Consider the following 25,722-nt stretch of genomic DNA (forward strand, 5'->3'; position numbering starts at 1 on the left):
GACAATTGTGAAATACCTTAGAACTGAAATTCTAATCTATGACGTTAATGTTCACGGCGTGTTGATTTTAACCAACTTCCTGGTACGGGGGGTAAGGCTATCGGTGAAAGTGTTCTCTCTTCAAGGTGAAGCCCCAAGTTTGATTTCCTGCAATGGCACTACAATATGTGATGCCAATTTCTGGTAACCCAATTAAGATATGGCTGAAATATTGCTAAAATGGGCGTAAAACCATATCCACCCTCTGAATTATTCTACAGTACGAGACGCAAAACGAGAGTTCAGTTTTACGCCGCTTTTAACAATATTCCAGCTATATCACGGCCGGGGACACCAGAAATGGGCTTCACACATTGTACCCATGTGGGGAATCGAACCCGGGTCTTCGGCGTGACGAGCGAACGCTTTAACCACATGGCTACCCCCTCCGCCCTATCTGAAAAGTGTACTCCCGAATATAACATATGTTGTATGATCAGACCGTTGCGATGGCAATATTGCATTTGCATAAGTAAATAATGTGTCATCTTAGAATTTTCTGTACCTGTTACAAATAAATTGAAAATTCTATTCACGTAAGCAATCCTTTGTTTTCTATCACATTATTTCACTGAGTGAATGATGTTTAACACCGCAAAGAGAAATGAATACTCAATCTAGATTAGGCAAAGGAGTGAGTGAGATTACTTTGACGCCGCTTTTAGCAATAATCCAGCAATATCACGGCAGGGAACACCAGAATTGGGCTTCACACATTGTTTCCCATGTGGATAATCGAACCCCGGCCTTCGGCGTGACGAGCGAAAGCCTTAACCACTAGACTACAACACCGACCCCTAGGCAAAGAACAAGTGATTGAAAGCATAGAGCTTGGAACATTGGTACAATTTTCCTACGATGCATTATATTGTTGCTGTGAGGTGAGATGGTTGTTGAACATTATTACACTCATATAGCATTCATGATGACAGGTTTATTCTGCTAGCTTACTGAGATACCATGTCATAGTATCACATGGATACCACACTGTTCCACGATAAGTAATGTCGTTATCCCGCTGAGGCCGAACCCTGGCGGAGAAACACCATCTTTCACCCTTCATCGTCAGTGTAGAATATTATATGTGATAGTATTGCTTCACAAAAAGTCCGTGAAGCTTGTCGTCCACAGTAACATATTATGGTAACAGGTGATTTTGGGCATGGTATATAAAGCGTTATGATATTTAAAAAATGGTCCCATAAATTCTAATTGCACTACGCAGTCTAGACTTGCCCAGTCATTCTTGACCTCAGTTGGACACATTTCTAAAATATTCAATAACGTCTTGGAGACAGTCTACAGGGGACATTGCGTGACTTGTCATATCCTATATTATATCCGTTTGAGCCTGAATACAGCCTGAATAGCATACAGCACAGAACAGCAGGTTAACTAGCATATATCTGAATGTATTTTAACCTTCAGAAAAATTCAGTGTAATACTTGCTTCACCTGTTTAACATGCCTGTCATACAAGAGAAGTATTTTTGAAAAGAGCCTCACAACATCGTAAGGCCTGACCTCTACAGACATAACACTACGTCACACACTCAGGGCGTGAGATATTTTCGCTGGCTTACAGATATGTCTGAAATGAAGAAAAAATATAGTAAATACCTTCTGTGTTTGCGTCCCTTAGAACGTAAAATTCACCTATCAGTCAAATGGTATTATTCAGGCTGGACGTCAATGCATACGCCCGACACAAGACCTAACCACAGGTTGAGAATCTACTGAACCGTTGATGATTCATTGGGGATCTAACATTCCCTTTCAGATTTGTTTCACACATGTCAATGGGTTTTGTGTCCATGAATGCCTTTTCACGTCTCGATTTGGATCATTTTGATTCACACCATGAGGTTCGTGCAGGAATGCGTTTCAGTGGGCCATATCGACACGTTGTCATGGCCAGTGGAGCGAAGCGCTCCCACGAGTGACCGTTACTTTTGTTTTATCAACTTCCGTGATAAAACAGGTGTATTAGAGGATATACAATTGTTTATACGACCAGGTAAGATACGATAATTACCTTACTAACGAGAGTACCCGTGCAAATGCTATTTATAGCTGGTATTTCATTGTAGCTTTGATATCGTCCTAGCAAACATTACAGCATATGTATTTCTTCTCACGAAGTAGTTGTTCCTCTATTCAAAGTGAGTGTTATTATTGAGTGTTGTCCCCATCGGGATTTACTGTTTTAAGCTCCCTCCCCTCACTCACTTAACCGTTCCCAACCGACCCTTAAATGACGTTACTCGTACAGACAAATATACTATCGAACATATCATACCTCTTTCGATTATATGATGATAGATTTCCATTCCTTCCTCCATATAGGGGGCGGTGGGGTAGCCTAGTGGTTAAAGCGTTGGCTCGTCACGGTGAAGACCCGGGTTCGAATCCCCACATGGGTACAATGTGTGAAGGCTAATTTCTGGTGTCCCCCGCCGTGATGTTGCTAGAATATTGCTAAAAGCGGCGTAAAACCAAACTCAGTCAGTCAGTTAGTCCTCCATATAGTCATCACACTGTGCCCTGTATGATGCATGCTATAGATTCCAGCTCCCTAACAACTCATCACACTCTACTATGCATGGTATATACTATACGCCCCAGTCCTTCACAACTCCCATATACCTATCACAAATTGCCCTATATGATATATACTATACGCTCTAATCCTTCACAACTTCCATATACCTATCACACATTGTCCTATATGATATATACTATATGCTTCAGTCCTTCACATCCCATATACACATTATAAAGGGTCCTGTGTGATATATACTATATACTCCAATCCCACACAGCTCATCACACTCTGTCCAGTGTGATATATACTATATGCTTCAGTCCTTCACAGCCCATATACTCATTACACAGTATTCTGTATGATATATACTATATACTCCAGTTCCCTCACAGCTCATTACACTCTGTCCAGTGTGATATATACCATATGCTTCAGTCCTTCACAGCCCATATACACATTACACAGTGTCCTGTGTGATATATAATATGTACTCTAATCCCCCCACAACTCATCACACTCTGTCCAGTGTGATATATATTATATGCTTCAGTCCTTCACAGTCCATATACACATTACACAGTGTCCTGTGTGATATATACTATATACTCCAATCCCCCACAACTCATCACACTCTGTCCAGTGTGATATATACCATATGCTTCAGTCCTTCACAGCCCATATACGCATTACACAGTATCGTGTATGATATATACTATATACTCCAGTTCCAACACAACTCATCACACTCTGTCCAGTGTGATATATACTATATGCTTCAGTCCTTCACAACCCATATACTCATTACACAGAATCCTGTGTGATATATACTATATACTCCAATCCCCCAACAACTCATCACACTCTGTCCAGTGTGATATATACTATATGCTTCAGTCCTTCACAACCCATATACTCATTACACAGAATCCTGTGTGATGTATACTTTATACTCCAATCCCCCAACAACTCATCACACTCTGTCCAGTGTGATATATACTATATGCTTCAGTCCTTCACAGTCCATATACACATTACACAGTATCGTGTATGATATATACTATATACTCCAGTTCCAACACAACTCATCACACTCTTTCCAATGTGATATATACTATATGCTTCAGTCCTTCACAACCCATATACTCATTACACAGAATCCTGTGTGATCTATACTATATACTCCAGTTCCCACACAACTCATCACACTCTTTCCAATGTGATATATACTATATGCTTCAGTCCTTCACAACCCATATACTCATTACACAGAATCACATCTATATATACTCCATTCCCACACTCATCATCTGTCTCTGTGTGATATATACTATATACAGCCCTAGTTCTCATTACACATCCTGTGTGATATACACTCTGTCCACACTCTGTCCAGTGTGATATATACTATATGCTTCAGTCCTTCACAGTCCATATACACATTACACAGTATCCTGTGTGATATATGATATATACACCAGTTCCCTCACAACTCATCACACTCTGTCCAGTGTGATATATACTATATGCTTCAGTCCTTCACAGCCCATATACACATTACACAGTGTCCTGTGTGATATATACTATATACTCCAGTTCCTTCACAACTCATCACACTCTGTCCAGTGTGATATATGCTATGTGCTACAGTCCTTCACAACCCATATACACATTACACAGTACCGTGTATGATATATACTATATACTTCAGTTCCCTCACAACTCATCACACTCTGTCCAGTGTGATATATACTATATGCTTCACTCCTTCACAACCCATATACTCATTACACAGTGTCCTGTGTGATATATACTATATACTCCTGTTCCCTCACAACTCATCACACTCTTTCCAGTGTGATATATACTATATGCTTCAGTCCTTCACAGCCCGTATACTCATAACACAATATCGTGTATGATATATACTATATACTCCAGTTCCAACACAACACATAACACTCTTTCCAATGTGATATATACTATATGCTTCAGTCCTTCACAGCCCATATACACATTACACTGTATCCTGTGTGATATATGGTATATACACCAGTTCCCGCACAACTCATAACACTCTTTCCAGTGTGATATATACTATATGCTTCAGTCCTTCACAGCCCATATACACATTACACAGTGTCCTGTGTGATATATACTATATACTCCAGTTCCCTCACAGCTCATTACACTCTGTCCAGTGTGATATATACTATATGCTTCAGTCCTTCATAGCCCATATACACATTATACAGTGTCCCGTGTGATATATACTATATACTATACACTCATCACACAGTGTCATGTTTGATACATACAAAATGCTTCAGTTCCCTCACAACTCCCATATACTTATCACACACTGTAATGTGTGATATATGCTATACGCTTCAGTCCTTCAGAACTCCCCTATACTCTGTTCTGTATTATATATATTGTTTAATACAGTTTCTTCAAGGTACAATGGAATATTTGCTAAATGTGGCGTAATACCCATCCGCTCATCACCTACTCTTCACTACATGCGTGTGCACGATATTGCCCTATTCCCACAACGCCAGTATTTTTCTGAAACACGGTCATCCAACTAATAAAACATCCTCTTTTGTGCTTACAGTAGTATATGGTGATTTGACCGATCGTTGTACCTTTCGAAATACTGTTTTTGATTAGCTTTTGATTGCTGCTGATTGTGTACTAGCTGTGATCACCGCGATAATAAGTAAACACATCCTAGATATTTTTAAGGTTACACAAAAGCGAATGGAAAAGACAAACATGACATGTTTAAGACAGTAGTGTCTGTCAGCATAACGGGGACGCTCACATACATATGTACAAAAGCGACGACGTGGGCGTTGCTCTTTGTACATACTTCTAAGGTTGAGTGGGCTCACAGTGTACAAGCTTGTGTAGTCGGGGATAAGGCCAACTGTATGCTGTCTACGGATATCTTGTTTGGTCGGGGTAACACAGTAGTGTCAATATATATCGTCGAGTGCACATATTTGTTTTCATTGCATTATCGATAGCTGTACATGTATGGTCTACTTGTTTAGTACATGTTGGAAATTGTAGATATATTATTCTCTCCTTGAACTGCATTTCTCGATAGCTTCATATTCTCTCCTTGACTGTGTCGATAGGTTCATATATATTCTCTCCTTGAATCACATACTTTGAAAGCTTCATATATATTCACTCCTTGAAACATATATCGATAGCTTCATATATATTCTCTCCTTGCATTACATATACCGATACCTACATATATATTCTCTCCTTGAATCACATGTGTCGATAGCGTCATATATATTCTCTCTTTGAATCACATGTGTCGATAGCTGCATAAATATTATTTCCTTGAATCACATGTGTTGATAACTGCATACATATTCTCTCCTTGAACTGCATGTGTCGATAGCTGCATATATAGTCTATCCTTGAATCATGTGTGTCAATAGCTCCATATATGTTCTCTCATTGAATCACATGTGTCGATAGGTGCATATATATTTTCTCCTTGAACCACATGTGTCGATAGCTGCATACGTATTCTCTCTTTGAATCACATATTCCAATAGTTTCATATATATTCTCTCCTTGAATCCCATATGTCGATAGCTGCATATATATTCTCTCCTTGAATCACATGTGTCGATAGCTTCATATATATTCTCTCCTTGCTTTACACATACTGTCGACTTCTTTGTGCCCTACATATGTTGAATGTCATACCTATTGTCTCCTTGCTTATGTCAAATGTCAAAGACAGGACACATTTTTCATTTCATTTCTAAATACTTTATCACTGCATTACATATGTTTTTATTATACTTGTTATTATCGTTTTCCCCTGGACTGTTTGTTATGTGTCGATACCTGTTCATGAAGTAGTTCTTTGAAAGTACTTTCACAAAGTCAACAAAAAGAATTATCCATGTTCTTGTACTAAATGTGTTGCAACCATACATGCTCTTTGTCATTGAATGTACCGATGGTTATGCAGTTATAATTATACTATAGTTATGTCTGATATTATTTAATCGTTATACTTATATGTAAATGTTGATGTTAAAGAGAATAGCTAAAGTGTGTTGAAAATTAGACCACTAGGCAGAAGGTTCGCAATAGTTTCTGCATACGCCATAATGTTTTAGTTATGTATGTTTCAACGCTGAACGTGTCAAGAGCATGCCTGGTGTCCCCCGCCTTGATATTCCTGAATATTGCTAAAAGCGGTGTAAAACCAGACTCACTCACTTATTCGAATCCGATTCGTGTATACCGTCTGCCTTATCTCCACACAGGTAGGAACAATGGGACAGTCATCATCTAAAAAGGCACATAAGAAGAGGAACGATAGAGAGATCCTAAGAGTACCATCCAACAGTGGCTCATTTGGTCGTGGCTATCGGTTTATAAGTGATGAAGGAGTACTCACTGTACCTCCAACAAATGGGATGGTGATCAATAAGTTTCATTCCATGCCAAGAGTTAGAACAAGGAGTAGAAGTCGTAGTCCAGGCCGGAGTCGAGGGTCTGACGGAAGTGAAAGAGGAATAATGGTCTTCAGCGCCTCCGAGAAGGGGACTCCTGTCAATGTCGGCGTTATTCGGAAGAACTCCGCAAACAGACCGAGTGTCATGCATGTGTTTGATGGTACGTCCACGGATGTGTACGTACGTCAATCTTCAAACCATCACACCGAAACTCACACTCAAAGCTCAGCACAAACAATGTATCGCCAAACTAGCACCCAGAAAGCCGTTGCCGTGTCCACAAATCAGAAATCGTCTGTGTCCATCGGCAAGAAACAAGGCGTGCCGAACGGGACAGAGAGGCGATCGCGGGAAAGACAGAGGCTTCCCTCCAGCACCTCCACGGAACCTCGCCCAGAACGTCCAAGGTCACCAGTGAAACCCAGCAACAACAAAGTTGTCATGACAACCAACCAAGCACCAATCATAGGTACAAGTCAGAAACTTGTGACGACGCCTATGAAGATTTCCAACCCACCAGCTAAGACTGTAAGGTCAAAGGACGTAGCAGCCAGGAGAAACAGCATGAATCCTGAATCCCGAGCCAGCGGTCATGCGTTCCTCCCACAGAAACCTGCCTTGGTACCACCAGTTACACGGAAAAAGGATATCATCAAAAATGCTGCTATGTTCGAAGAAACTGATAGGCATGCTCTGCAGGTTTGTTATCGCTTCCTTAAGTCCAGACAGCAAGACTGCTTGGTCTCCATTATCAATGAATTCTTAGTTGTTCTACTATATTTCTTAAACATGTGATTTTTGCTCAAATTAACGTTATCGTGGATTTCGAAGCATTTACTTTTGTGTTTTTATTGATTTTCGAATGTTTCTATAATACTTGAATAAATATACTCTTTAGGGAAAATCTATGACGTCAATATATTCCTAGTCTAATTTAGTCTTCATCAGCCCATACTTGTATGTCATCGTATTCTAAACGTATTGGTCGATAATCACGATGTCAATCACATAACTTTCTATCTAGATTATTCACAGACCGACGGTATCTACCGGGAACATTGCTGAGTGCGGCAAGAAAGCGATGGTCCATAACGTGGAATATCTGATTCTGAAGTCAGTCTCTAATGTTTCAGTGCCCGGAGGCCACATGTTCTAGTCTCCGATCTCTCGCCACATATCTCACAAGCAAAGCCCCGGATGATCTGCACCGTGTTAGATCCATCTACCGGTGGATAACGCACAACATCAGGTGGGTATAACTACTGCCTGTCTCTCATACACTAGGCAAATTGGTTGGGTCCTTTAGAATCCACGAGTTCGAATCCCACATTCAACTGCTCATGTTTTAATTTTGTTAGCGCTATACGTAGATTTCACAAAAGGTGTAAACGTCTAAGACACGCCGTGATATAATATAGCAACTTAAATATTGATAATAGCAGCGTCCACACACCTATTCATTTACTCACGTGACATGTGTCATTCACTGGAACACGCGTGGAATCAATACAATGATATAGGTATGTCTGTTACATTTTGTGACTCCAATCACTAGAATTGGATACCCAGTACCTAATACAATATGGAAGTATCTCCTGAGTCCCCTTCGAGTGGCCCCAGCATCTATTGCTGGAGTTTATTCGTGCAGGAAATCTGCAGCTGTGTCAAACAAGCATATGACCTTAATATCTGTGGTTTAAGTCATCTGTCTTGGAAATCTTGGAACCAAATATGTCTTGTCTTCTAAGGCGTGGCAGTTATTGTACGTCTGGCACGCTAGGAACCTATGATCGATGGTTCGAATCTCGGTTCTGCCCTTATTTTGTCTCTAGGCTTGTTGGCTCCAAATCCGTGCTGATGTATGTCACAAAGTGGTAAACATACCTGCACCACTTTTCTTCCACAATATGCTGACAGACTGTAACACAGGTCGTTTAAAGCAATGTTAAACCCATCTCACTCTCTCTGTTAAATGTGGTGAATATTTCACAACCCTACATCTATTTTACATACTTTTCAGATACGATATCAACTCGATTCTCGCAGGCACCTACAGGAATATGCCTTGTGACCCCCAAACTATCCTGTTGACAAGGAAGGCGATCTGTCATGGGTTTGCAAACATTTTCACAGGTCTTTGCAGGTAAACATTACAATTACATTTATAGAACTCAGTATACAAAGTTTCAAGTTTGCAGTGTATGTTTTGTTCAATGATTATTTTTGCCTTTACGTGTGTTTGTGATGGATGGCATCAATAGGAGAGGATGTGCTCACCTTTTCGCGAACACCTGGTATCATCACTATTTCATAGTGACTCATAAACACATGAGCAGTTGCAATTGTACGATTGTTTCACTGTCCCCCTTTTGCAGAGGATTATTGTTGATTACGGAAAAAGTATATTTTTACATATTTATGTACCCATAATGTTTAGATAATTCACATTAAAAATTTAAAAATTATTTCAAAAATATTATAGAATATCAAATTCCTGTTTCAAATGCCACTAAGGACAATATAAAGGATCACTGGGGTACGAAATATGTATATCTTGATTTGTAATAATCCAAACATATAATACTACTCGAAAGACGTTGAAGACCATCCGATTCTTTCATAAGGCTATGGTTGATCATGGCATGCATATTATATTAACTGTTATGTATATCTTTAAATGTCTTATTTTCCATTTTTCAAAAATATATAGTTTCATTATTAGACTTTATGTTATTTGTTCTTGTGATGAGTGCTTGTGACATTTGTTCCAGAGAAGTTGACATCGTTGCGAGAGCCGTGCCTGGTTTCTCAAAAGACTTCTTTTATGACCCAGACAGCCAACTTCTAACATTTGATGACGTAAACCACACCTGGAACATTGTCTTCGTTCACGGAGAATGGCGTCAGATCGACTGTACGTGGGGATCTGGCTACATAGATGATGACAATCGGTTCTGTCCTATGTTCAACGACTTCTACTTTCTGATGGATCCACAAAAGTTCGTGTGGAGCCATTACCCGTACATCCGAGGAGGACTTGAAGCAAGTTTCCAATACCAGTTGCTGAATCCCCCTCTCAACATCCATCTCTTCAACAAGAAAGTGTCACCGACTCTCGCAGCGCTTCAATGGGGATTGGAGCTTCTGACCCACAAAGACTGTGTCATCCACGTCGACAAGAGTGTAAAGATCGAGTTCAGGGTCAACAGAGTGATGCTTGTAAACGTCCTTTGCAAATTCAAAAAATCCGACACAGGCGAAGAATGTGATAGGTATGTTGTTCCACGAAGAAAGAACGATGGTTCGGTCAGCATAACAGTCTACCCTCCTGCCAGGGCTACCTACAAGCTACAAGTGTACGGAGAATCGGCTGGAGGAGAGTATCGTTCTTGCCCGCTGATCTCATATTCAATAAAGTGTATGTCATTCATATCGGGTATGAAACCATTTCCCGAAAACAATGGACTGTGGGGTGTCAAGGCTGTCGCCGAAAACTATGGTTTTGTCCATGACGTTTATAAAGACGACTTCTTTGTGACAGATAACGGGATTGTAGAATTTTCTGTAGGGATGGCTAGCAATACAACGACCCTGCTGAAGATGGAACATGCCGTTCAGGACAACCCTGATACGAACAACTTCGTCACATCGGAGTATTCCTACAGCGGTATGAGGGTAAGGGCTAGGTTTCCTTGGGTGGGGTACTATAAGATATCCCTGTTCGCAAAACCACCTGGCACTGATGGAAACAGTGTTGATTTAATTGCAGTTTACCTTGTCCAATGCAAAACTGCTCTAAAAGACTGCCAACCCTTCCCAACGTCCTTCCCCTTTACCCAGGCTTGTATGGCTACCCTGGTCGAACCTCAAAGCGGTGTCATTCCTGCAGGGCAGACTGTCAGCTTCCTTGTCGATTCTGTGAAACTGGCGCGGATCCTAGTGGACGGTCGAGGATCTTCACCTGTGTCCCCTGGTGTGTTCCAAGGCCAAATTCAACCCAAACCAGCAGGTGCTTTCGTCAGCGTGTATGGCAACTTGGACGGTAGCATGAACTATGACGAACTGTTTCGTTTCACTGTTACTGAGACACGAGAAGGTATTGCTGTGTGATGTTTCTCACCGTAGGTTCCTTCTGATTTAGGTGACAAGGATAGGACTTGCTGCTACTCGCGTTTTCGCTTGTGCTTTAAGGTGCAAGATCATACCGGTGGCTTAGCTTCCCTCTAGGCTTAGCCGAACTGAGGATACCACGATTACGGCATTTGAACTCAGTGAGTCAGTCAGTCAGAGACCGAGTCAGTGGGAGACCAGTCGGGTGACTGTTTAAGAGAGTGAGTGAGTTGGTTGTGGTAGGAAAGTCCGAACTTATGCCGACATGTTTACCATTTTGGCAAAACCCACGACTACGGCTATGGCGCTGATATACCAAATATTATGATCAGATCGAATATGGGATTAAATCTATATGCAAGTACTGATCACAGCGCCATTATCGTCCAAAACAAATACTGTGGGCAGAACCCAACAAGGATGCTGCGTCTTCAGCTTCCAATTTAAGCTTCTGTAAATTAAGCTATCTATCTTTAATAGTAACAAGTCTCTTCTCAGATAATGGGGACATTTTCCCTTCAGTAGCACATAGTTACCCGGAATGGAGTCCACGTGTATGACCATTAGATAGCTATGTCGTAGTGATGACGGTAAAACACATGAAGGATAAGCTTCCAGCTGGATACAAATTCCATCATTGGTGAGAAAGAGAATAATGATGTGATTTTTTTCAAAAAGAAAAACAGCTAATCTGTGAACTTGGATGAGGTTTCAATGATGCTACCATCATGTATATTTCAGCAGTATGAGTGTCAGAAGAGTCGTCTTAACGATACTGTTTTGCTTATCTATTCACATCAGTACCGGGCTGTAAGTGTGTATAACGCCAATTGTAGTGTATAGATACTTTTGGATCCGAAAGGTGCTGTAATTAATGAAATTCAACAAGGCTGATCTAGAGCATATAATAAACGTATATATAAATCCAGTTGCGTCTTTGTATGTTGTCCAGGCATACATATACCTTTCATGTACACTGATAGTGCCAACAGAATACTGTCACATATACTGCCTGCCTATTATAGATGAAAACGTTACAATATCACTGCAGACTATACACACTTAGAGTGAGTGAGTGAGTGAGTTCGGGTTTACGCCTCTTTAAGCAATATTCCAGCAACATCACGGCAGGGGACACCAGAAATAGGCTTCAAACACTGTGCCCATGTGGATACTCAAACCCGGTATATATATTTGTTATGTGTTGCATCATATACCATTTTCCTCACATGATATGAACATTTCAGATATGTTGTTATATGACCTTTCTTGGAAATAAAAATGACTAAAACCCTTTCGAGTTACATTCCGGCTAAGAATCGATTATGCGATTCCGACGGTATCATAATCATAACGTATTCGATTGGCTTAGAAGTTGGGACATACACTATTGAACAAACGTTATGGATAACAACTTCTTTTTATTACGAGAGTGCGACGATTCGGTACAGATTCGTGTACCGTTGTGACGTCAAGACATATCAGTACAATGGCGTAATTTCTGTCTACTGGATGAGAGATTTCAAATATGTATCTGATGTTTCGTCATCGTTTTTGACCCTGAGTAAAGTTTGTCTCCAAGTATTGGTGAGAAACCGTCATTTATATTGGACAGTCTGGAATTCCGATTTTCGGGTAGATAATTCTGTGTATTACGCTTTGAGTATATCAAAGGGTCAGTGAGTCCCATTTAGTCCCATTGTAGCAATATACCAGCACAATGACGGCGGCGGACACCAGAAATGAGCTCTACATACTACACCTACAAGGAGAATCGAACCCGGGACTTCAGCGTGGTGGGCGAACGCTTTAATCACTAGACTATTCTACCGCCAACTTTAAAAAAGTAGGAAATGATGAATCAACATGAACTGTCATCCCGCCAGAGACATTTTACTGACGGTATCCATATGGTAAGAATAACGTACCATAATCATTTTTGATGCCATAAGCAATGGATGGCGTCATAGCGTTCGTTTCTAAAGAATGAAGCATTATGCCGTTATATGGCTTAAATGGAAATACCAGCATCCAAAATCACTAAAATGTACAGTTACAAATATCAAGAAGTTATAGCATGCACTTATTATTTCTTTATAATTAACATTCTCTCCTCGATACCTGAGTTGAACAAAAGCGCGTTCTGTTGTTCCTCGATGCCATCAGCAAATTCTTCAAATCGACAAGAAGGGTCTTTAGGATCGTATATGGTCTACATTGCCACTGACACATGTTTTATAAACACAGATCCAGACATCATTCTTCTGTTGTTCCACAAGATTTATCTCTGCTTTTCTACTTTCCACATCTGTCTCTAACAAACACTCGCCATTCAGTTCCCTGACTTGGCCATCAGCGCGAGCGAAGCTGTATGTGTATTGGACGCGTCCGCTGTTTTCACTTTCTCTTCTTCTTCTTGTTTCCTTGTTTGACGTCGGTGGAGGAGAAGAACAAACATATCCATCACCCCCGAGAGGATGAAAGTGGACCCGGCCAAGTAGAAAGATGCATTGTAACTCTTGGTAGTGTCAAATAACCAGCCTGTGAAAGGGAGGAAGGGTATATACATGTCGCACCTTAAAAGACACAATGTAACACGTTGTTGTCTTGACAAACAAAGCCATCTTTGACACAATCTATTCACACGGGTTCGCCACCGTTTTCAACTTTGACTGGAGGGGAATTATAGGTGCCATGCATTTATATAATTGTTGATATATTAAATGGATTGACATTTTAGTGTATTTGACATCAACCATTCTGGTAAAAAGTAACATTTAGACTCAATTTACCTTCATAACGATGGCCATAGAGCAACAACATTGTCTGCTGAAAGTCATGGCACTATTCAAGGTTTGCCAGCAATGTACTGTGCATGTCGGTTTGACAAAAGTTGTAAAGAGCAAAGATTTGCATCTCTTCGACCTTCACATACAAACATACTTATATTTGTATAGCACTTGTTTCTCCTAGATCATTGGATGCCAATCTCGTATTTTCAATCTCAACTCCCTGGGGACCATACAGCTTTCTTCCCACATTATACTGACACGCCTGGTAAGTTATTTTTACCTCACTCACTCACATGGCATTGCATGTGTTTACAGTCCACTTAAATACGTGAGTTACCTGCGATGGGAGACGCTACCATACTGATGACACCAGATAAGACGGAGCCCAGTCCCAGGGCGTCACCTGTACGGTGTACGCCGACGATCGTGGAGTGAATCACAGGGATGAAACCAGCATACACACCTACGACAATAAAACATCATCGGTATCGTTGGCGATATCATTAAATTGTATGTTTCACGTCCTGTGAGAAAGTTAGCCTATTTTTTATATACAGCGCCGACAATTGCTAAGCTCAGTGTCACTTCCCGAGAGAAGTGATCCTATTTGTGACTTACAAAACCGACAATTGCGCAGCTCAGTGAAAAATCGAGTTCGGATCTGGATCCAGTTACTTATACCAAGGGCAACGTCCCACGGCCTATGACAATAAACAATCAACATGCCAATGTGCACACGGTCCGTTCAAACGCCTATGCCTACAAGCATTGGTTTCTGGGTATACGTTTTAATTCGGGTCACCAAGGAGTATCCTGTTCTAAACTGTCATCGCTACGTACGATTGATAAGAAGAGCTAAGTCAAGCGCGACTTTGAATAGTTACTGTCCCAATGACACAAAACGGCAATTCAAAAACAACCATGGTCCTTCACTTCCAGCAAAATCAAGGGATGCCAGGAATGGGCTTCACAGATTGCACCCATTTGGGGAATCAAACCCGGCCTTTGGCGTGGCGGGCGAACACTTTTAACCACTACAATACCCCACCGCCGAATTCTTTGTACCACTAAGAACTTACCAGAGCTTTCGCCATTATGACTTATCTTACCTCACACATAAATGTCGCTTTCTGATTGGCTGAGCGCTCTTCTATTATTTTCAATGTACCCCGCTTGCAAGCGAGTAACATTTCAATGTACCCCGCTGTCAATGGCAACTCATTTGGTACTTCGTGGTAGTAATTCTTTATCTCGAATAACATTGTATCACGTATGATGTACGGAAATTACCGATGTTTTGCGAATGCAAATCGATGGAAGGGCTCAGGGAACATAAACAAACATCGAGGGTACATCAACCAATGGGCCCCAAGGAACCAGTGAACAACGTATTTATCGTACCAAACACCTTCGGGCTCAGGGAACATAAACAAACATCGAGGGTACATCAACCCATGGACCCCGATGGACCAGTGAACAACTTATAATATTCCTGACAGAGAAACTGGGTTAAGACACCAATGTGTGTTGATCACGAAAGCAGGGTCTCTGATAAGACGATTTATTCATTCATTTATCTATTTATTACTCCCCCTGCATATAAACCAGGCTTTAGACAGTTACTAATTATAAGCTCTACTCTCTATTTGTCAAAGCAAGAGGAATTATTGACCTACCAATACACACGCCTTGTACTACGGAATAGCCGGCCAGGGCATAGAATTGGGAGAGACGTGGGCTGACGACAGTAGCGACACCACACACCATCAGCGACAAGCCGTGCAGGAAGATGATGTTTACGCAGGGGAGGTCACTCACCCAGCCCATGAAAACCCGGCCGACGATGTTGGATACGCCCATGGTGGAGATGAGATACGCCGTCATGTACTGTAATAAAGTGAGAAAGTTGGATTTGAGGCCGTTGTAAAGAGTACTCCAGTCATATCAAAACGTGTTTCCTCAAGTTTTTACGCCGCTCTTAGCAATATTCCAGCAATATCACGGCGGGGGACACCAGGAAAGGGCTTCAAACAATGCCATGTGGGGATCGAACCAAGGTCTTCGGCGTGACGAGCCAACGCTTTAACCACTAGGCTACCCACCAACCCCTGGTCTCAGACGTTTACCACATTGGTGAAGACCGCCTCCGTGGTGTAGTGGTTAGAGCGTCCGCCCGGAGAGCGGAAGGTCGCGGGTTCGATCCCCGACCGCGTCATACCAAAAGACGTTAAAATATGGTACTTGTTGGTGCCTGCCTGGCGCTCGGTATTAATGGGTACAACAAGGACTGGTCGGCTCGGAGTCAGTATAATGTGTCTGAGTGGGGTATTCATGCTTCACTGCGGCATGGTATCTCAGTGGGCTAGCACTATAAAACCAGCTTCAGTCTGGGCTAGTACAAGCAGCCGCACATGCACATACACATGCATGCACGTCGTCACATGAGCGAAATATTCTCAAGCACGACGTTAAACCCAATTTCACCTCACCTCACCACATTAGTTAAACCACAAACAACGGTATGGTGCTGGTAAATCTGGACACATATGCGGGGCAAACCGACATTCGAACCCACAATTAAAGGAACGCAATTCTGCACAGCGAATTCGGCGTCTTAAACGTTGACGGTAGATACGTGTAACACTAATAGTGAGACAGTTGTGCTTTAACACTGTGGTTGAAGTAATGCAATGAAGGGAATATATGTAGGTATATACAATATAGAGGGCATAAGTTTGCAATATAAGAAGTTGGATCATGCAATACAGAGACTAACAGTATGCCATAACGAGAATGGGCGTCTGTAATAAACAAAATATTGAGGATGGATGAGTTTAATATAGATGACAGATGTATGTAAAAAAGATGATACATGTTTGTAATATAGGGATAAATTTATGAAATATAGAAGTTAGAGGTTTTCACTATAGAGGATGGAACTATGCAATACAGAAGACATATAATGTAATATAGATGATAGACCTAAGCATTACAGAGAATATATATAAGTAATCTAAATGTTAGATGTATGTTACATAGAGGATAGATATATGAAATAAAGAGGAGAGATGTATACAATATAGGCGATAGAAGTGAATAATATAGAGGTGAGGTGAGGTGAAATTGGGTTTAACATCGGGCTTGAGAATATTTTGCTCATATGACGACGTGCATGCGTGTGTATGTGTAGGTGCGGCTGCTTGTACTAGCCCAGACTTAAGCTGGTTTTATAGTGCTAGCCCACTGAGATACCATGCCGCAGTGAAGCATGAATACCCCACTCAGACACATTATACTGACTCCGAGCCGACCAGTCCTTGTTGTACCCATTAATACCGAGCGCCAGGCAGGCACCAACAAGTACCATATTTTAACGTCTTTTGGTATGACGCGGTCGGGGATCGAACCCGCGACCTTCCGCTCTCCGGGCGGACGCTCTAACCACTACACCACGGAGGCGGTCGTATAATATAGAGGATTGATGTATGTAATGTAACACCAGATAGAAGTCAGCAGTTTTAAGGTAGATACTGAAAATAGATGCAGTACTACTGCGATATACAGGAAACAAATCAATGTCAAATATTTCCATGAAGCAAACAAATGTGGACCTTCTCAATGCCCATCTGTGCCGCCATGTCGGGTAGATGGACGAATGGCACTATGTATCCAAGTTGTGCCACTGATCCAGCGATGACGAACATCGTGAAGCAGGGATTACAGAACAAGCTGAAGAACTGACCCCAGCTCTGTCTGCTCTTCTCAGCCGGGCCCTTCTTCCTGGCGGCTGCAGACGCAGAGAGACACATCACATGCAACAATGTCTAGAACAACGTACACATTAACGAAGTTAAGTATGATCCCTTTCCATTATGACAGGCCAATTAATTCATAGACCTCCATTCAGTAACACTCACTCACAAGTCCATAGAGTTTCCTGTGATAATACTCACAGCGACTGATGTTAAATGGGCTTCCGTGTAACATTCAATCGCTGACTTACATATAGACTGCTCTGTGATCAGCCTCTGTAACCAACTATCCCGTAGATCTTCGATAACGCTCGCTCACTGAATATTCCATATACATCACTCCGATAGCACTTTCTCACTAACTATGCCATAGACCTTACTCCGATAATACACTCAGAATGAACATTCCGTGAGCCTCTCGGCGATGTCAGGGGCGGTGGGGTAGGCCATTGGCCAAAGCGTTCTCTCGTCACGCTGAAGACTCGGGTTCTATTCCACACATAGGTACAATGTTCGAAATCCAATTCTGGTGGCCCTCGACGTTTGCGGGGAATATTGCTAAAAGCGGCGCACAACCATACCACACACTCACTCTCGACGATGTCATTCATTTACTGATCCCGACAATTACCTGTTATATAGTCGGGGGTTCTGAAGACGCCGGCACAGACTACGCCGTTCAGGACGAGGCCAGACAGTAGAAGCAGCGTGCCCCTCCAGCCGTACTCCCCTAGCAGGTAGGTGTAAAGAGGGGGCAGAGCCAGCGTCCCAATACCGCTCCCACAGGATGCTATGGCGTTGGCGAGTCCTCTGTGTTTGTCAAAGTAGAGCACCACGATCAGAGTTGAGGGCACAAAGACCAAGCCAAGACCTATGCCTGTAGGAGAAGTTATATACAAGTTTATTACACACGTGTTCCGAATATCTCCATGAGATAATTTTGGTTATTTGAAAGAGGTGTTGTGTAACCAGTTGAAAGTTATCCAACGAGTATTGTGTAACCAAACTAGACAATACAACGATAGTGACGTCATAATGCCGAACTTCCGTTGCCATCTCGATATTTAAAATTAACATTATACCACCCTGTGAAACGCCGTAGCTTAGTACTGATAAGGCCACTCACCTTGTGAAACGCCGTAGCCAAGTAGAGATAAGGCCCCTCACCCTGTGAAACGCCGTAGCCAAGTAGAGATAAGGCCCCTCACCTTGTGAAACGCCGTAGCCAAGTAGAGATAAGGCCCCTCACCTTGTGGAACGCCGTAGCCAAGTAGAGATAAGGCACCTCACCCTGTGGAACGCCGTAGCCAAGTAGAGATAAGGCCCCTCACCTTGTGGAACGCCGTAGCCAAGTAGAGATAAGGCCCCTCACCTTGTGGAACGCCGTAGCCAAGTAGAGATAAGGCCCCTCACCCTGTGAAACGCCGTAGCTTATTACTGACAAGGCCCCTCACCTTGTGAAACGCCGTAGCCAAGTAGAGATAAGGCCCCTCACCTTGTGAAACGCCGTAGCCAAGTAGAGATAAGGCACCTCACCCTGTGGAACGCCGTAGCCAAGTAGAGATAAGGCGTTACCTCACGCCGTAGAAGTACAGGTGAAGGCCACTCACCTGAGTAAGACGCCGTAGCTAAGTACAGAGTAAGGCCCTCACCTTGTGAAACGCCGTAGCTGAAACAGAGGCAAGGCCCCTCACCCAGTGAAACGCCGTAGCCAAGAGTGAGATTAGGCAAGGCCCTCACCTAGTAAGACGCCGTAGCTAAACGCCGTCAGCCAGTGAAAGTAGAGATAAGGCCACTCAGACCCGTGGAATGTCTACTCACTTAGCCAAGTAGCAGAGATAAGGCCACTCACCTTGTGAAACGCCGTAGCCAAGTAGAGATCAGGCCCCTCACCTTGTGAAACGCCGTAGCTTATTACTGATAAGGCCACTCACCTTGTGAAACGCCGTAGCCAAGTAGAGATAAGGCCACTCACCTTGTGAAACGCCGTAGCCAAGTAGAGATAAGGCCCCTCACCTTGTGAAACGCCGTAGCCAAGTAGAGATAAGGCCACTCACCCTGTGAAACGCCGTAGCTTATTACTGATAAGGCCCCTCACCTTGTGAAACGCCGTAGCCAAGTAGAGATAAGGCCCCTCACCTTGTGAAACGCCGTAGCCAAGTAGAGATAAGGCCACTCACCTGGGAAACGCCGTAGCCAAGTAGAGATAAGGCCCCTCACCTTGTGAAACGCCGTAGCCAAGTAGAGATAAGGCCACTCACCCTGTGGAACGCCGTAGCCAAGTAGAGAAAAGGCCCCTCACCTTGTAAAACGCCGTAGCAAGTAGAGATAAGGCCACTCACCCTAGTGAAACGCCGTAGCTAAGTAGAGATAAGGCTACTCACCCTAGTCACCGTGTTAAGGCCACTCACCTAAGTAGAGACGCCGTAGCTCACCTAGTGAACACCGTAGCTGAACACAGGAGATAAGGGCCACTCACCCTGTGAAACGCCGTAGCCAAGTTGAGATAAGGCCCCTCACCTTGTGAAACGCCGTAGCCAAGAAGAGATAAGGCCCCTCACCCTGTGGAAGGCCGTAGCCAAGTAGAGATAAGGCCCCTCACCTTGTAAAACGCCGTAGCCAAGTAGAGATAAGGCCCCTCACCTTGTGAAACGCCGTAGCTAAGTAGAGATAAGGCCCCTCACCTTGTGGAACGCCGTAGCTAAGTACAGGTAAGGTCACTCACCAGGTGAACGCAGTACAAAAAGTAGAGGTAATTAAGGCCAGTTACCTAGTGAAACACCGTTGCGTAAGTACAGATAAGGCCACTCACCTTTTGAAACACCGTGGCTTTAGTGCAGATTAGTTCATTCGCCTAGTGAAACACCGTGGCCTTAGTGCAGATAAGGACATTCGCCTAGTGAAACACCGTAACTAAAACATAGGTAAGTTCATTCCCTCAGTGAACGCAGTAGCTAAGTACAGGTGAGGCCACTCACCTAGTGAACACCGTTACTGAGCACAGGTGAGGCCACTCACCTAGTGAACACCGTAGCTGAGCACAGGCAAGGCCACTTACCTAGTAAGACACCGTAGCTAAGTACAGGTACGGCCACTCACCTCGTGAACACCTTAGCTGAGCACAGGCAAGGCCACTCACCTAGTAAGACGCCGTAGCTAAGTACAGGTAAGTCTACTCACCTGAACCCCGTAGCTAAGCACAGGCAAGGCCACTCACCTAGTAACACCGTAGCTAAGTACAGGTAAGGCCACTCACCTAGTGAACACCGTAGCTGAGCACAGGCAAGGCCACTCACCTAGTAAGACGCCGTAGCTAAGTACAGGTAAGTCTACTCACCTAGTGAACACCGTAGCTGAGCACAGGCAAGGCCACTCACCTAGTAAGACGCCGTAGTCAAGTACAGGTAAGGCCACTCACCTAGTGAACAGTACCTGAGCACAGGTAAGGCCACTCACCTAGTAAGACGCCGTAGCCAAGTACAGGTAAGTCTACTCACCTAGTGAACACCGTAGCTAAGTACAGGTAAGGCCACTCACCTAGTGAACACCGTAGCTGAGCACAGGCAAGGCCACTCACCTAGTAAGACGCCGTAGCTAAGTACAGGTAAGTCTACTCACCGTGGTGAACACCTAGTGAACACCGTAGCTAAGTTCCAACAAGTGTTGTCTTCCACCTAGTGAACATCTCGCTGTCAGATGCACAGGCAAGGCCACTCACCTAGTAAGACGCCGTAGCTAAGTACAGGTGAGGGTCAAGTGAAACGCCGTAGCTAAGGTACAGGTAAGTCTACTCACCTAGTGCTATATAACCAGCTGAAGTACAGGGCGAGACCACTCACCTAGTAAGACGCCGTAGCTAATGTACAGGTAGGTGATCCCCGTGGCGAACCAGCTGATGAAGCAGCCCACAAAGGCCAGGAGAGTTCCAGCAAGTGTTGTCTTCCGTATACCAAATCTCGCTGTCAGATACGAAGCCAGGGGTCCTGTGTGATGTCAATTGTCATATTACTTGGTAAGTGAAACACAATCGTCTACGGCTAATCGTACTATATAAGTTTTAGGTAGGTGTAGCAGGGCGTGGAGTCATTCCACAGATGACATCCTTACCTTGTCAGCTTGCTGACGGGGTTAACCTCTTTGGTCATGTGGACAAGGCGTCCGACTTTGGATTAGAAGGTCCGTGGTTCGAATCCCAGCACGGGACTCCCAGCCCCTACATAGGCACGGTTTTAAACATATTTATAGATATTGTCGGTGTATGTAGAATATTTACGCTGGTAAAATTCCGTTTGCTTGTCGAAGCATGTTCTGACAACCTCTGACGGGAAGGAGTTAATAACTTATAGTTTGTAAACGACTGACCATAAGTGTCTTTAGGTATTGAAGTCTTTATCTCTATTTGATTCAAATCAGAACTTGAACTCCTTCGGGAACTCTTTTAGCGATGATCTGTAGAAATGCATTCTTTTACCTCCCAATCAAGGTAATGAAAGCGGTCATTGTGAGCCAATCAAATGTCAGCTAGCTCCAGTCAGAACACAGAACACAGTCTTTCGACTCTAAACTATAAATATATTTAGGCATTTTATATATGCAACGGGGCTTCGAAACAGGATAGATAAAACATCCATATTGGGCAAAATTTATTATCCCATAAGCTTAAGTTGTTTCCGAGTTCGTGTTTACAACGTTAACAGCTTTCATAGATGCACACAAATCGTACATGTCGTTAGAATTCTACAATGTTTAATTTCGTCAACTTTCTTTACAGTGACCGATCGCCATTCTAATTATCTGGGCATTTTCTCCGAAGATAAGTATACTGAATCGACCTGACAGGCCAGTTGAACTGTAAGTAGACATTAACATTTGTAATTGCTCAAGTTTCCTCGACCCTTCAACTATGTCCAGCGGCAAAACAATGACGTTGACAATCTCTTCGATTCGCTGATTAGTAACCCAGCCTGCACTGATCTATGTGAGTGATTGCGTGGATTTGAAGAGATCTCAGTTTCTTTCACCTGTGAGGAAGATCAGCCCAATTGCCAGAGATCCTATCCACGCGGCGACCTCCCTGGAGGTGTGGAAGTAGTCGATGAGTTCGACGTAGATGATGCCGAACGCTGTCGCTGTTCCCAGAACACAGAACTGGCAGTAGAGTCTCCCAACAACACACACCCATCCCCATCCTCCATCAGGCGGGCCTCTCGTTCTGACGTCACTTCCGCTCAGCTCTCCAGTTATAGTTCCCATGGATATTAGGTATAACTGCAGCGAGAACGAAGTACGGACTCCAACCTGTTACAAAAACAAAAACAACCATGACTGATGTATTTTACTCAGGACAAACGCTTTTCTCTATTCTACCACCCTGTCACACTGCTATTGTCGCATGTATACTAAGTTAGCACCTCGTGATTTTTTATGTTGTTTTCCGGAAATATTAGATCTTTGGTGAAATCTGTCATCGGACTCTCCGTAACTCACATAGACTTTAGAGAGTCTGTCCCGAACCATCAAAAACACAAAGCACTCAGACGTTGTAACGTTTACAGTAGCCAAGTTAACTTTATCACTTTTCAAAGTATCGGAGACAAATCTTGTGTTTTATATGTAGAAGCTGTGCAACCCAAATCCGCAAGTCTTCAAATGCATTCCAGGACATCTTGCAACACTGTAACTAACTGCTTGATACTTGGGTTGTAGTTCGTGACATGGACCGTCTATAGCCGAACATGCAGCCTTGGAGTTCAAACTGGAAGCGTTTTGACAGCATTTTGGGCTGCAATCCCAGTGAAATCAAATGATTAGCTTACACATACCTTCTGTTTCAGATTCGGGGATTGTCGGACGTATGTACCATGGTGATAACGTACTGAAAATACTGAAAGTGCCATCACAGAAGTACGTATCAGCAACTTCAAGTAGATACATGTTACCAGCAATGGGGAATTATTCACGTCTTCCGAATTTGTACGAAAGTCTTCCCCTGTTGTTATCGTCTTGTTGGTATCAAGCAGGTCGTTTTTGGGCCATTGATACGGTAGTGGTAGCAGATTGTTTGACAATTATCGGCAGTCTGAACAAAGTCCCGACGGCAACCATTATGACTTAACTCAAAACGTGTACTTGGTACCTTGATCGTGTAGAAAGGCATCTCGGAATCACGTCGATCTTTTGTCAAAGCAGTGACTACCCACTCGGAACATTTGATATTTAATACGATTTTGTATGGACATTTAACTTGATGTTTTCCGTCTGAGCTAGTGAACTAAGGACGCATGGTGAACAAACAATACTAAACACACTTGTACTTACTTTTATACTTGCAGCTGGCAGTATGTACGATACATGAACACACGGTGCTGTTGTCTATATATCTCGCCAGATGATAACTCCCGGTGACGTCACAGCGTTGAAGCATTCGATAGTTATGTTGTTAACCCTGGAGATGGTTCATTGGCCGCTCACGAGAAATACTACTGTACACGACCAACCACCAATAATGCAAGAAACGATTGAATAGACGGTCAGTTCCCTAGTCAGCCAGAGAAAGATCCGTATTTGATTCTAACTAGAACAGATAAACTGAGCTGTAGAGCTAATTGCGACAAAGTGAACGCACTGTGAACTTTAGTGTTGTACGTGTCTCTGCATACAATTATATCACTGACCTTTTGACCCTTGAAATGCAAACCCTTAACACATGCTGATCTAAGAATCTGAATATTTTGTGATAACGTTGAACCAAAGCTATAGTTAAATTTGCATATTGTTGTTATGAAAACCATATATTTGGTATACTATTTACATTCTATACTACAATTGAAAATGTGTAAAGAAAATATCCATTTATTTTTTCCAGTGATATTTTCTTAATCTTTCCAAATATCGTTCAAGAATACATCACGGAGATAATCAAGATATAATTTGTAATTATTACCACTTGTCGTGGTTTCTTCACTTTGCAGTTTTCAGTCATGCGTCAACGCACTTTTACCCGTGAGCATCCGAGTTGGTCTTCAGTAGCCTATGTTTATCGTAACGGATTCGGGTGATCACACTCGCTAACTTGGTTGACACATGCCATCGTATCCCAACTGCGTAGATATATGCTCATGCTATGATCACTGAATTGTCTGGTAGAGACTTGATTATTTACAGACCGCAGCCATACAGCTGGGGGGGTATAATGCTTAGTGGGACGTTAAACAGACACACACTTAATTTCTCACTGTTATCCCCATCAAGGGGAGTTACAGATGGCAGTATAGTGAGTGAGTGAGTTTTTTACGCCGCTTTTCCAGCAATATCACGGCAGGAGACACCAGAATTGGGCTTCACACATTGTGCCCACGTGCGGAATCGAACACATGTCTTCAGCGTGAAGAGCGAACGCTATAACCACTCGGCTACTACACCGCCCCGACGGCAGTATAGCTTCGGCATGAAAGTCAAAGCGTATGGTTGATAACATAATCAACAAAATATTTGAAACACGTGAATTACTTAAAGCTTCATGTCGTCAGCTTCAGGGTCGGCGACTTTCATCGCTTCCCAGAACACACGCGACTGTGCTGTCACTTGGTTCGCTGTACTTTTCAGATGTTTCCACTGCTCGTGTGCACGGTCAATACAGGTTTCCAATCGCCGAAAGCAAATTTGACCAAATATTTGATTGTATAGACGAGTAACTGTTCCAACCGGGGTATTTTTACAATGATTTTACAATATAAGTACGAGCATAATTTGTAATTATTTTCCATTAAAATACAAAATGTTTTCGTTCTCAAAACAAGGTATGGTGGTAATTCTTCCCTTTGTGGTGTACAGCAGCTTAATGCAGATATGTGAAATCATCCTGTATCCATTATCACAGTATCACACCAGCCTGGTTTGCCTTAGAAGTTGTGGTGAGGTGAAACTGGGCTACTGCACCTGTGACCACTTGACCTGTGAGTCTCACGCCTCTTATACAAGCGGTC

At 42.8% G+C, this 25,722-nt stretch overlaps 2 protein-coding genes across 2 annotated transcripts; one reads left to right on the forward strand and one right to left on the reverse strand.

Annotated features, from left to right (window-relative positions):
- The first annotated feature begins 1,694 nt into the window (after positions 1-1,694).
- Positions 1,695-12,120, forward strand: LOC124283369 (kyphoscoliosis peptidase-like). Its single transcript, XM_046719405.1, has 5 exons — positions 1,695-2,056; positions 6,892-7,782; positions 8,217-8,332; positions 9,104-9,226; positions 9,855-12,120. The coding sequence occupies exons 2-5, from the start codon at positions 6,901-6,903 to the stop codon at positions 11,191-11,193; spliced, it is 2,460 nt and encodes an 819-aa protein (XP_046575361.1). The 5' UTR covers positions 1,695-2,056; positions 6,892-6,900; the 3' UTR covers positions 11,194-12,120.
- A 474-nt stretch (positions 12,121-12,594) lies between these two features.
- LOC124283399 (monocarboxylate transporter 13-like) lies at positions 12,595-23,894 on the reverse strand. The gene is made up of 8 exons (XM_046719450.1): positions 23,874-23,894; positions 22,759-23,035; positions 21,577-21,720; positions 18,369-18,614; positions 17,597-17,772; positions 15,662-15,872; positions 14,323-14,448; positions 12,595-13,734 (listed from the first exon to the last, which is right to left on the reverse strand). Exons 1-8 carry the CDS (start codon positions 23,892-23,894, stop codon positions 13,526-13,528), a joined length of 1,410 nt encoding a protein of 469 aa, XP_046575406.1. The 3' UTR covers positions 12,595-13,525.
- Positions 23,895-25,722: the final 1,828 nt, after the last annotated feature.

Source organism: Haliotis rubra, unplaced genomic scaffold, assembly GCF_003918875.1.
Source record: "Haliotis rubra isolate DU_JTF1 unplaced genomic scaffold, ASM391887v1 Scf314, whole genome shotgun sequence".
Lineage (NCBI taxonomy): Eukaryota > Metazoa > Mollusca > Gastropoda > Lepetellida > Haliotidae > Haliotis > Haliotis rubra.